The sequence below is a fragment of the Sorghum bicolor genome, chromosome 1 (assembly GCF_000003195.3).
Source record: "Sorghum bicolor cultivar BTx623 chromosome 1, Sorghum_bicolor_NCBIv3, whole genome shotgun sequence".
NCBI classification, from domain to species: Eukaryota; Viridiplantae; Streptophyta; class Magnoliopsida; order Poales; family Poaceae; genus Sorghum; species Sorghum bicolor.
Genome location: NC_012870.2, coordinates 15,396,477 through 15,409,941, shown reverse-complemented (window position 1 = coordinate 15,409,941; position 13,465 = coordinate 15,396,477). Strand labels below are relative to the sequence as shown.

The following is a 13,465-nucleotide window of genomic DNA, read 5'->3' as shown; positions in this document are numbered from 1 at the left end:
ATATAGTAGTGGCATTTTAGTAATATATTTAAAATATAATTTTTTTTGAAAAATTTTCGCGTGGTAAGATCCTGAGTATCTTAATATGAGTATATAAACATACTCAAACTGATAAACAAGTATGAATACATACACAATGTAGTTTATATATATATATATATATATATATATATATATATATATATATACGGTAGCGCTATTCTACACCCTAGGTGTAGAATATTATTCTACACCACAAGTCAAAACTGAGCAGAAAAAATACTGAGTACTACTGAACCGCGTTCAGTATCACTTACTACTACACCTAAGACCATAAAATACTGAACAAAAATACTGAAACATAAGTACTGAACGATACTGAATTTTGTTCAGTATACAATTTGGTGTAGAATAATATTCTACACCTAGGATGTAGAATAGCACTTGTATATATATATATATATATATATATATATATATATATATATATATATATATATATATATATATATGCATCTGGATTAACGAGCAGAGAAGTAAAAGAGTTCAAGGTAACATATAACTTAATTAGAGAAAGAACTATTGCAGTCCAACTTCTGAGAATCATCATATGTCAAGCACATAGACGAACTTCTAGTGGAGATTCAAAGCTAGCAGATAACAAAATCATCTGTTACGAACTGGTAGAGTTGCACAGACGCAGTCAACTAACAAAAACACTTAACAAATTACACTATTTTAGGATCTCCTTGCCAATTAGGAGTTGGGATTCACAACTATTGAAAGTGGGAAACATCAATTAGCATTTTCCAAAGCCACTTGACAATAGAAGCCGACCCAGAAAATCATCAACTGAAAGTGGGAACCATCAACTAGCATTTTTCAAAGCCACCTAACAACCTCGACTGGGCGGGATATTTCAGCAGCTTAGCCAACCTAGACTTGAAGGACAAAAGAACCGACTTCAACATGATACTGTGTATATATATCATGACAACAATGCATATATGCATCGTGATTAACGAGCAGAGAAGTAATCGAGTTCTAGGTAACAAGAACTATTGCATTCCAACTTCTGAAAATTACTATATGCCAAGCACATAGAAAGACTTAGTGGAGATTCAAAGCTAGCAGATAAGAAATCATTCGTTGATTGTCAGAGTTAAACAGAAAATCACTAAGAAATTAAACTACTTCAGGATCTCCTTGACACTTTGGCAACTTAGGATTCACAACTACTTGACTACAATAGAAGCTGACCCAGAAATTCAATCAACTGCAGTTGCTAAGAACGAGTCCAGGCATCATGGAACTAAGTTGCCGAGCATGGCAACCAACTCCTCCATAACAGAGGGGCAGCTTCTGCTTAGATGCTTAAAGCCATCGCTGGCCACAACTGCCCTCAGATTTGCAGGAGAGCTGAGAAAATGGAAGCACGCCTTCTTCAGTTCATGGCAATGGTGTTGCTCGGCTAGTGCCAGTATGGTTGCTACCGTGCCCACATCGATGTACTCACACAGCTTGCTTTCACATAACAATTTCAGCCTCTCCAAGTTGTATTTGTCTGCAGCCACCAGGAGGTGTTGAGACAAAACGTCTTCATCATCGTCATCATCTATGCCTCCCTCTTCCACTTCTCTTGTCAGTAGGTGCTGAGAAAAAACGCCTTCTTCGTCATCGTCATCATCTACAACATCTGCCTCTTCCACTTCTTTCGCTGTCTTTGTGTTTGGGAGTAAGTCGGTGTAAACAAAGTAGAGCAAAGCCCACCCGAGGTTCCATGTCCTCTATGTGCACCACACCACCTCCGGCGTTGCTCTCTTTCATCGCACCAAAGAGCTCTGCACTGAAGACAGGCGAACGGGCTGCGAGCACGCACCGGTGTGCAGCGAACGTCTCACCGGCGACGTCGAACACCACATCAGCGCCCTTTTCGTTCAACAGGAGGCCGCCAAGATGCTGGTGCAGGTCAGATGGGGGCACGGAGATACTATCGGCCGGAGTGGTGGCTTCCGGCGCCTCCTCCGTCCGGAATTCCGTGGTGACGACCACATCGCACCGAATGGCAAAAGAATCATCAAGCAGATGCTTCGACGCTTCAAAAACTTCCCTTTTGATGAACTGGGGGCGTCCCCAAGCACTCTGGTTATCGTAGATATGCATTCCTCCCAGTGTCAACGGCTGCTCCGCCACGTCGCCGACGAAACGGAAGCCGAACTGCGCTTTCACTGGCTTGGCGACGCTGTCGTGGAGATAAAGAAAAAGCGAGATGCCATCTTTGTCCTCTGACTTGTTACCGTTGGGGTAGTAGCGAATGTGCCAGCGAAGGCCGCCCACGGTGAACGGGAGGGACGCGATGTACTCTCCTGTGGGAGTCGCCAAGGTGCGGGAGTATCCATCGATCCTGAGGATGTGGTACCCACTCGCGGTGTTGGCGACGATGGTGGAGGCAGACCGCGACGGCTCGCCGCCGCCAGCCATGGACGACAAACTCTTTGCGCGGCGCACGATTCACTGATTTCAGCTAGCCGACAACTCCTGCTTTTTCTAGGGTTTGGCACCAACTGGCGGCGGCGAAAGGGGGAAGACAGGACGGCGAAAGAGCTGAAGCCAATGGAGAGTCTCGTTGCCTCTCGCCGCCTTCCTTCTGCTAGGCTTTTTTTTTTCTTTTTTTCTATAGTCCGGTTTACACAAGAGCAGCCCAGATTATAAATTAGGCCGAAAGATGGCCCATCGAACAGGCTCGGCCCTCGGATTCTGCCTCAATATTCTTTTGCGTGATGAGACGGTGGAATGTTCTTTTTTAATCTCTCTACCCAATATTTAGTTATTTTGACCTCCCTTAACCTTAACAACTGAACTTTGCATATACACAGTTATATTAACATTGTCTTGAAGAAATTCTAAAAGCTTGGCTAAAATTTGTAACCAAATTTTATTGTTTAGCCATTTTATATAATAGAAAATTTCTAAAAAAAAATTCACAATAGCCTTGCTATTTTACAAAGTTGGATAGACATCGACCATAGTTGGCTATATATAGTCACTGAAATTAAGGAATACTTAACTTTCTACTTTATAAAGTCAGATAAAACATTTGTTGAAGTCTATTTTTTACTGTACAAAGTTCGAAAATAGCTTCTATAATAAGAATAGCCAAGTCGTTAGAGTTGGTCTATATTTATAATGATTTTTTGAATGTAATTTATTGGATTGAGTGATGTGATTTGGGAATACGCAAATACATGCCATTTTTTTTGAAAAAGAAATTATAAATTATTTCTATGAATTTCAGATAAATGTATGTCAAATTGAGAGCCGCGCGGCGGTGGTGGGGAGCCCGCACCAAAGAAAACTGGGAGCCAGGCGAGCCGGATCGGACAGCAAGAAAAGCGCCACTGCCAGATCGCACGCTCCAAAATTTTTGAGATTCTCCTAAACAATCGGTTGCTCTTTTAGCAATTCTGTTTTGTTTTTCTCCAATACGAAAGTGTTACGTATCTTTGTATCATGCAGGAAGAAGCTGTATGTTACAAGGGATAAGCGGTTGAGGCTTATGGCTTGTTTGGTTACTCATGTTTTAGGATTACTAAATATAAACTATTTACGAAACAAAAAAACACACAGCTAGAGAGTAATTTGCGAATCTTTTAAGTCTAATTAATTTATGATTGAGTATTAATTGACAAATAAAACAAAAGAACTACAATAGCTACCAAATTTTAACATCTCCGACCAAACACACCCTCCTTACTAAGCATTCGGTTCCTTCCATAGTTGCCAAAGAGACTAGCTAGCGCAAAACAGCGAATGGATGCCGTACGTCTCTCTGTTATTACCCATGCCAAGCGGCTCTCAAGCGTCGCCACCAGCAGAGATCTGTTCCGCCGGCGGTAACTGTCGACCAAGCCTGGCAGCTGTTGTTGAACCATGCCTCCCTTGAGCAGGGGCAGCATAGGAGATGATGTGGTTGATCGTCTCTGGTGCCTAGTCATGCTTCTCTCGCCTCCAAGCCGTGTCTTAACTCGCCGGTCACCCGTCCAGTGTCGCCTCCGGAACGCCAGCCAAAGAAAGATCTTTACTCTCTCGGCAGAAACCGGACATGCATGACTTCGCCCTGGCCACAGCAGTGAGGGTTGCGCTTGCACCCGAGAAGCCGTTTGCAGGCTTCCTCCCAAGGTATTTAATTTGAATGCATTTCAGCGATGGATTTTTTTTTCTTTTTTTTGGTCTTCAATACATATGTACGTGCCGGTGAATATCTGCGTCAAGTGTATAAGGAATATGCTTGTTCCTGTAATAATAATTTCAAATGACAGATGCAATTCGAGTCCAGGTATTGTCAATTAAAGTGACCACGCATGCGGAGCAGGCAAGAGCGGGCTGGACGCGGTCACCAGAATGCATGCGGCTCATCTGGACGTGGTCACCACGCGAGACCAGGCAAGAGAAAAACCATGCACAAAGCTAAATTTAGGAATCTTTTCGTCTCTGGTGGCTGCGCATGTTGTTCCATCTCCAGGTATAGTTGTTACGACTGGCCGCGGATGCAGTGTGACTAGTAGAGGCCGTGAGCCTATATTTATCCATTGTAATTGTAACTCACTCGGTTTGGGTCAGACAATAACAATATGTCTATTCCTTCCTAATCTCATCCCCTTCAAGAATAGGGCACGTAGCCGAGGTCCAGCTACCCTAGACCTCGACGCCCATGACTGTATCCCTAGCGCCATCAGCAAGCATTCTTCAGCGAGCTCTCGTGCTCATGTCGACGGCCAAGACAATGACAAGATCATTCAGCCCGATGGTAACAGACTAAATATGGGAAAATAAGCTCATAATTTTACCTATGCCGGCGTTACTGATCTCAAAGGCTGGTGTGTGTGTGTGTGTGTGGCAAGGGAAGAGCAAGTTAGTTGCAGGAGTGTGTCCAGCTGCTTGGCCAGGTCTCTCCACTGCAGGTAGCATGCCTTGGGTTTATAAGGTAGCACGGGCTCCTACCAAGTCTCATTGTTTGATAACAACCGGCAGGTAGAATTAATAGTGGAGGCAAGCGCTTGTACACAGGCATTTTGGTTGCAGGACCAGCGCCAGACGTGCTCTAGATTTTTCCAGTAAAACTAGCTAGAACAGAATCATAGCCATATATGTTTAGCAGTTTAGGTAGAAAGCTAAGATCGAATTAGTTAGAAATAGAAAGGTGTTCATGTGAGCACAGTGGTGCTGAATACCCTTGAACTCTTAAAATCTTCCTAAATTTACCATGCTTACAAGTTATGGTACAATACACAGTAAATAATGTTTACCATCAACGCCTATAATGATATGTATAGTTAGAAAAAATATACTCACATTGACATGGAAATGAGATTTAAGATTGATTGGAATCATCATTCTCCACAGCAAAATATCTTTTGAACATGTTCCATGCATATGATTCGACATTGCTTTGATTGAATATACATTTCAATTTTACTGCAGCATGAACATTCAGTGTTACAATCAGAAGTACATCAAAAGCGAAGATGTTGCAGCGAAACTAGTATAGATCTCCATCTTCATAGGCAACCTTGACTGAAGGACACAACACAACCAACTTCAACGTGATATTGTATATATGATGATCTGACAACAATGTATATATGCATCTGAAGTAAAGAAGTTCTGGTAGGTAACATAACTTGATAAAAAAATAAGAATTATTGCGTTCCAACTTCTGAGAATTATATGTCAAGCACATAGAGTCATAGACAGGACTTCTAGTGGAGATTCTAAGCTAGCAGATAACAAAATCATCCGCTGCGAATTGGTCGAGCTGCACAGACGCAGTCAACTAACAAAAGCAGTAACAGATTCAACTACCTCAGAATCTCCTTGAAGAGCTTGGCAAGTTTGGTTGCCCTGGTGCCAGGCAACTTGTCCAGACATCTGTCTCCACCCCAGGCCTCCAAAATCAAACGCCTAGGGTTGTTGCCTGGACCAAACAGGTCATTTTTACTGAAAGTGGAAAACATGAACTCGTAGCATTTTTCAAAACCGCTCGACAATACAAGTCGATCGAGAAAAACACCAACTGCAGTTAGTGCTTAGATGGAGATCTACACTAAGTGCCGAGCATGGCAACCAACTCCTACATAACAGAGGGGCAGCTTCTGCTCAGATGCTTAAAGCCGTTGCTGGCCATGGCTGCCCTCAAATTTGCAGGAAAGCTGAGAAAATGGAAGCACACCTTCTTCAGTCCATGGCAATGGTGTTGCTCAGCTAGCGCCAGGATTGTTGCCACATTGCCTGCATTGATATACTCACACAACTTCTTTTCACATAACAGTTTCAGCCTCTCCAAGTTGTATTTGTCCGCAGCAACCAGTAGGTGCTGAGATAAAACGTCTTCACCGTCGTCGCCTGCATCTCCCTCTTCCACCTGTTTCATTGTCTTTGTCTTTTGGAATAATAAGTCGGTGTAAACGAAGTAGAGCAAAGCCTTGAACACCCGAGGTTCCATGTCCTCTATGTGCACCACACCTTCGGTGTGGCTCTCTTTCATCCCACCAAAGAGCTCTGCACTGAAGACAGGCGAACGGGCTGCGAGTAGCCACCGGTGTGCAGCGAACCTCTCACCGGCGACGTCGAACACCACATCAGCGCCCTTCTCGGTCTGCAAGAGACTGCCAAGATGCTGGTGAAGGTCAGATGGGGGCACAGAGATCATAGCAGCCGCAGCAGTGGCTTCCGGCGCCTCCTCCATGCGGAATTCGTTGGCGACAACGAGCACATCGCACCGAATGGCTATGGAATCGTCCTGGAGATGCTTGGACTGCACCAAGTCTTCCCTTTTGATGAAAGGGTGCCCCCAACCCTGATTACTGTTGGTGAAGCTACGCACTTGCCCCAGTGTCAACGCCTGCTCCGACACGTCGCCGACGAAATGGAACTTGAAGTGCACCTCCACTGCCTTGGCGACGTCGTCGCGGAGATGAAGATAAAGCGAGATGTAATCTTTGGCCCCCCAGTCGCCGCCGTTGGGGTAGTAGCGAATGTACCAGCGATGGCCGCCCACGGTGAACGGGAGGGACGCGATGTACTTTCCTGTGGGGGTCGCCAAGGTGCGGGAGTATCCATCGATCCTGAGAATGTGGTACCCACTCGCGGTGTTGGCGACGATGGTGGACGCAGACCGCGACGGCTCGCCGCCGCCAGCCATGGAGAACTTGGCAACCCGATGGTCTCTCTCTCCCTCCCTCCTCTCGCCCCGCAGGTCCTGTCGAGAAAGCTTTTTACCTGTATGCCATTATGAAAGATTGACCAAACCACTATGCCACTAAAAAGTTGTTTCGCACCGCTGTGCCCAACTTCATCTTCGACTATACCCGTGTGCCATTCCGTCTCCATTCTGTTCGTTTTGTGACGTTTAACATGTCTGACACGTGGGTTCTGTGTAGAAAAATATCCTTTTTGCCCTTAAATAGTCACGGGAGCGCCGGCGAGCGGCAGCTACCTCCCCGACATGACGCCGCATCTGGAGCGCTCCCGCATCTGTCAGCCGCCGTCCTGTGCCGGCTTGGGCTCGGCCTCCGCCGCCTCTCCGTTCGCTGCCGTCCTGTGCCGGCTTGGGCTCGGCCTCCGCCGCCTCTCCACACTCCCCGAGTTCCCTGCGGCCGTGGCCGCGGCCGGGGCGCCGCATCCACAGAACCCAACCTCCCGACCTGGCGCTCCGCCTCCCGTCCTTGTCCTCCATCTGGCACTTGACGACGTCGTAGGAGGCGAGGAGGCGGAGCATCCGGTCCACCATGTCCGCCGCGCCGGGGTTGGTCGGCGCCACGGGCAGCTGCGCCACCACCTCCTCTGCCGCCAGCGCCTTGCCGGCGTCCTTCTGCAGCACCTCCAGCAGGCCCAGCTCCAGCGCGTTCTTCAGCGTCATGGGGAGGATCGACGACGACGCCAGCTGCATCGCGTACATGCACGCCTCCTCGTCCGCCACCGCCGCCACGTCCTCCGCCGTCGACCCCATGGCTAGCTAGCTAGCTGACGACGGCTGGCCGGCCGGTGCCCGGTGGAAGAAGATACTAGGAGCTAGCTGAGCGACGCGAGAGCTTGGCAAGTGTTGGCGTGTGCTGCTGCTGCGAGGAGGAAGGAGGAGGAGGTAGGGGGTTATATGGGGCCGGAGAGCTCATCAACCACCACACCAAATCACGCGCTAGCTTACCAATTAGTCAATTAATTACCAACTGTTTTTTTCTTTTCTTTTTTTTGCATTTTATTTAACAATGGATTGAAATTTTGGGAAGAAAAAAGGTAGCATAAAAGATGCATGGCACTAAGAAAAAGCTATACTGCTAATCTCCTATGCATGCATGGACAGTGATTTTAAGATGATAAGCAGGTAGTGTAAGTAGGGTCCATTTTTTCTGGTGGCGTTGTTGGTGATGACATGATTAATCTATGCGTTAATTAAGTAGATTTAGAAGATTTGGCAACCGTGCGAAGGATTTGGTAAATTTTGTGCAAAAATTCAGCGAGAAATCAAATGATGAGCTGTGGACGCCTGGACTTTGGCCGGTGCCAGCGGCCGGGTTAGTCAGCGATGACCACCGTGGCAGTGGCAACGGTCGTGGGTTTGACAAAGATTACATTTTACCTTTCTTTTATTTTTTCTTATTATCTTTATGATGTTCTATATTTTTTTATGTTTATGCAGTATAAAGTTTATTATTATTATTATTTATATTTGGCAGTCAGTGGCACTGGAGACAATGAAATTTTGTTGTGGAGACCAAGTGGCCTAGGGGCATTTAAGTCTTTTGCCAGATCACTTAACTGCCGTTAGGCTTCAAAATGGACGGAATGGCGTATAGGCGAAGATGAAGTTGGGCACAACGGTGCGAAACAACTTTTTAGTGGCATGATGGTTTGATCAATCTTTCGTAATGGCATCCAGGTAAAAAGCTCCCTGTCGAGATCTCTCCTCGCCGCGGCGCGCGATTCAGCTTAAGCGCCACTGCATTTTGGTAGGGTTGGGTTTCGCACGAACCGGCGGCGGGGAAAGGGGGAGACAGAACGGCGATGGAGTCGTCGCCGGCTTGACGGCTTTCCTACCGCTGCTGCTGGGCTTTCCCCCAAAACATTAGAGCAGCCCATTTTGTATTATTGGGCCGAAAGATGGGCCCCCGTCGTTCAGGCTCGGCCCCCTCTGGATTCTGTCCAGCTCGGACTCGGGAATCGCGATTCCAGAGGCGGCGGCGGCGACGGCGGCGGGACTCTAGAGACTTCCTTCCGAGTTCATCTTCCTCCTCCGTCCCCTTGAGCCTTTCGCCCTTGTCGTTGCGCACCACAGGCAACTCGACCGCTCGCGGTGAATCGAAGCATGGAAGGAGGGGGTAGCAACGCGCCCTTCTACCGCGGCAGCACCGCCGCCCTCGCCACCAACCCTTCTGCTGCGGTATTCCTCTTCCTTGCCTTCTCTAGACTCAAGGGCAAGGCCCCCTTGCGACGGGTTTTCTGGTGCAGTAGTGCTTGGATTAGAAATATCGCTGTATTCCTAGACCATCTCTTGCTGCTATGCCGTATGGCTCTGCGCCGTTGCTTATCGCACCCCTCTAGGGGGATTCAAGAAACAGTGAATCGAGAGTTGACAGTTGAGCCGTTTATATATGTTAAATAACTGCAGAAAGGGCACTACGGTTTCTCTGAGTGAAATCTCAGTTCTGATTTTCATTTATGCTTCCATTTGTAAAATTGTTTATAAAATTATGTGAGAGAGATTCTGGAGGGTAAGATTAAGCTTATATGTGTCCTCTGTCCTGTGTGGCTTGACTTTTTTTTTTTGTAACAGTAGGATTTTTCGCTGGGCTACGTGAATTTCTAAGCACACAACTACCTACTACTGCATCTAATTTCAGCTGATGTGTTTGTCTTCTGACCAAAGCTGATTTTGCTAGCGAGCAGAATGGGGCACAAAAAGGGGATAGGGAGGCTGCCATCAATGCCGAGATAGCGAGGGTTAACAACCTACCAGCTCGAAGTTCCTACGCGATACACCGCATGAAAGTGCTAAACAAACTTCGCCATCTGATGTCCATCAAGGTGAGCCTATCTGCTTTCTGAACAAGTGATTTTCATTAACTCTCGCAAATGTTGTTATAATTTCATACTTCCTTTTAACAACTCTTTGCTGGTGGTGTGTGCCGTTGTCCTACTAAATGTGCCCATCTCATCAGTATAGCACATAGTTCAACCTGCTGTTTCATTTATCCTAGTTTTACAAGAGTTGAATGTCGGTAAAATGAAAACATCGTGATTAATTGATGAGCATCAACTTTACGTTTACATATGTTTTTTGTAGAACTGGAAGAATCTTTATGTCCTGTTTCTCATGAAGTTATGATCACAGTGATGAGCATCAACATTACATTTGCATATGTTTTTTGTAGAACTGGAAGCATCTTTATGTTATGTTTCTCATGAAGTTATGATCACAGATCATAATATAAACATGAAGTCTATGATCACAGAAGAGCTAGACCCAGGAACGAATACATACCTCAGAATTTTCGACCATCCTATACAAATGTGTCATGCCCAGTAGTGGTTGTTGAAAATTACTATAGTTGTGCTATTCATTTTCTTTCATGGTAATACATCTTCATCATAGACACTTGGCCTCTACGAATATATAAAGAAACCATTGGATGTAACAAGGGAATGACCAATGTTTAATAATTGTATTTTCTGTCAGCCAAGTGGCAAACTTATGATTAGAAGTGTAAGCATGGCATTTTAGTATATGCTGTCCTGATTAGCCTTGTTTATATTAGTGAGGATAGGGCTGAAATTACAATAGGCTTGGGTCGGAGTTTTCCACATCAAAATATATCAGCTAAACCAGTTGGGGATGGAGGCAACTAGAAGCCTCACGTAATTTCTGTATTCTACCTAGTTCTTTCCTGAGTTATAGACTGCAAAATAGCACATCCAAAGTATTAATAAATAAATTGTGATGTTTTAATCACCTCGTTTGAGCATGTTCATACATCAGTTTTTTTGTGATTGTGGGCTTGTAGCCTCTGTCCAGGAATATTGCATCTACTGTTTAACCAGAGTTAGTGGTGGAAATATGGTTGATGTATCATGGCAACATGATCGAATGGACTGAATGTATTCCATGAGTACCGATCTTATATTGCACCAAAAAGATTTAGTTTTAACTCACTAAATTCTAATAGGTATAGCAATGTACAGTGCGATAAATGTTGGATTAGAAAAAAAAACAGTTGCCCTATTTGCACACATGAATAAAATATGGTTTCTTTTGAGCATTATTATTGCACTCTTTAAGTTTTTCCCTTTAACAAGAGCAGATTTTTTTAAAAAAAAACTTTGACTTGTTTCCTTAAAACTCAAAATTGCTAAAGCCACTTCCATGTTTTCAGTTTTCCATTATTATGCAGCAAAACTTATGATAGTTAGTAACCAAAAAACTTAAATAGCATAGAATCTGCTTATCTAGCCCGGAAACGAAACTTTCAACTTCTCGTGATGAGAAAGTTTTGTCCTGTTTTCAATTGTTTATCAAGTTTGTTTGACAATTCTCTTTTTCACTTCTTACATTCTCCAATGCAGAGGACTACGTCTCAAGATGAGGAGCTAGAACTTCTTTTTGCAAGCCTTTCGATCTAAAGTGTATCCTTGATAAGCCAGTATTTTAACCCTGCTAAGGTAACTTGAATTTTGATAATGCGTCTTTTTTATCCTACAGTTCTGAATGTACGGTGTTTTTTGGTTCGTTGCTGACCGGGTTGCTTCATTTTTTATGTCCAATTTTGTTTCATTCAGTGCAAAATTATTTTCAAGTATTTACTTGCAAGTGATTGTATGTGCAGGGGAGCCCACTATTCTTACATCTCCAGTATTCTGTCGTTAGCTCCCATTAGATGCTTCCTATAGTGTTAAAGTGCAAGGAGATCCCGTTACTTCTCTGTATCATAAGTTGTTGGGAAACTTTGTGTGAGGATGTGGAAGGGTGATAACTGATAACCTTACTATTGTGTTGTACGCGAATGGACCGTTGTAACCATAAGTGAACTTGCTGTCTCGGACAAGAATCATTAGCTAAATCTTGGATTTCATACTCTTTTATTAGATATAGAGAAGTGCTGAATCTAATATCTGGTACAAGAACAGGTATACCCTGCAGTAAACACGGTTCATCCTTCCTATAATCGGACTATCTAGAGCCGAAACTAGTGAAAAGGTCATGCAGCGTAAGTTATCACAGTGCAAATCGTTGGGACAAAACTGAAACGGTTCCGATTCTTAGTAGGATCAAAAGAAACGGCACCAAACGGTCTGCCGTGGAACGCATCGTGTGTTTTTCTGCCTGTGCGAGAGAAACGGCTCAACTCTGGTTTTGCTGGATTCTGTTTCTGAGTCTCTCCCATATAATTGCCATTGTATTTTTTTTCTAGTTATCCCTTTTAGATGCAATAAGTATGAGAGAATCTGGATTTGGAACGTTTGTGCGAGGATTTGGATCCCTACCAAACAGGCCAAAGTGAATGATTCACCCCTCGGGAAAAAAAAAGGTGAACTATTCATGTGAAATCCAAATGCAGTATGTTTCGTACTTGAGCAATGACCATCATTGTGGGGGCATTTCAAACTAAATGGCTTTTTCTGTAGTGATAGTTTTGGTAGAATTTTGAAAGTCATTTTGTTTTAGGCCTTATTTGTAAGGGCTTCAGAGGAGCCTGAGCTAGTTTGGAGGAGCCGTTGTAGCTCTTTTTTTTTACTAAAAAAATAATTGATGACTCCTCCTAAACTGTTTGATAAGGTTTATCCTGAGTAATTAGTTCATTCACTATCTCTTTTTTGAGCTTTTAAGTAGTCCTATGGTACCTGATCCATTAGGGCACTCACAATGCAGACTCTATCATAGAGTCTAAAGTTATTTATTACCTCGAACAATGTGGACTTAGAGTCTAAATAAGACTTGGAGTCTTATTTTTTCTATCTCTTTCTTCAATAAATCTGGTGCCACATCAGCAAAATACCATAAATAATATGTAATTAATTGTCTTAGACTCTGTAATAGAGTCTTACATTGTGAGTGCCCTAAATAAGACTTGGAGTCTTAGGCTAGTCTCAATGGCCTGTTTCAATGCACTGTTTCCAAAACAAATCTGCTGACAGAGCATCGATGAAACGAATAATGAAACAACCTCCACAATGCATGAGTTTCACATTGATGTTTCTAAGGCTGGCCAAAGCATTTAATTACTGCAAAATGATTGGATCACATGCAAGATGGTGAAACGATTTAGTCCTCAGTGGGGATTTCATCCTGTTTCACCGCGTGGGAAACAACGCCAGCGGAGTTTCACCATGGTGAAACTACTTCCTTCTCTCTCCTCTTCGTTTCATGCAAAAAGTGTAGTTTTGCTGACATGGCGCTCTAATAAATGTGCATGACATTCTGGTGAAACCCCCACTG

The 13,465-nt window shown here is 44.3% G+C and overlaps 2 protein-coding genes and 1 pseudogene across 3 annotated transcripts; 1 reads left to right on the top strand and 2 right to left on the bottom strand.

Moving 5' to 3' along the window:
- Positions 1,025-2,652, bottom strand: LOC8064563 (annotated as a pseudogene).
- On the bottom strand, positions 5,390-9,049 carry LOC8064562 (BTB/POZ and MATH domain-containing protein 1). The gene is made up of 2 exons (XM_002464254.2): positions 8,927-9,049; positions 5,390-7,237 (listed from the first exon to the last, which is right to left on the bottom strand). The coding sequence occupies exon 2, from the start codon at positions 7,178-7,180 to the stop codon at positions 6,110-6,112; it is 1,071 nt and encodes a 356-aa protein (XP_002464299.2). The 5' UTR covers positions 7,181-7,237; positions 8,927-9,049; the 3' UTR covers positions 5,390-6,109.
- Positions 9,198-12,138, top strand: LOC8063012. 2 transcript variants are annotated; one of them, XM_021457640.1, is made up of 4 exons: positions 9,198-9,415; positions 9,922-10,059; positions 11,596-11,691; positions 11,809-12,138. In XM_021457640.1, the coding sequence occupies exons 1-3, from the start codon at positions 9,341-9,343 to the stop codon at positions 11,650-11,652; spliced, it is 270 nt and encodes an 89-aa protein (XP_021313315.1). In that variant the 5' UTR covers positions 9,198-9,340; the 3' UTR covers positions 11,653-11,691; positions 11,809-12,138. The 2 variants fall into 2 exon arrangements, with proteins under 2 accessions (XP_021313315.1, XP_021313310.1); XM_021457635.1 differs by having other exon boundaries at positions 9,200-9,415; positions 11,856-12,138.

Excerpts from the sequence above, each read along its gene's own strand:
- LOC8064562 (XM_002464254.2), bottom strand. The coding sequence starts at position 7,180 with ATGGCTGGCGGCGGCGAGCCGTCGCGGTCTGCGTCCACCATCGTCGCC.
- LOC8063012 (XM_021457640.1), top strand. The coding sequence starts at position 9,341 with ATGGAAGGAGGGGGTAGCAACGCGCCCTTCTACCGCGGCAGCACCGCC. Across the intron at positions 9,416-9,921 it reads CCACCAACCCTTCTGCTGCG|AATGGGGCACAAAAAGGGGA; the intron begins GTATTCCTCTTC and ends GCTAGCGAGCAG. Across the intron at positions 10,060-11,595 it reads GCCATCTGATGTCCATCAAG|AGGACTACGTCTCAAGATGA; the intron begins GTGAGCCTATCT and ends TCTCCAATGCAG.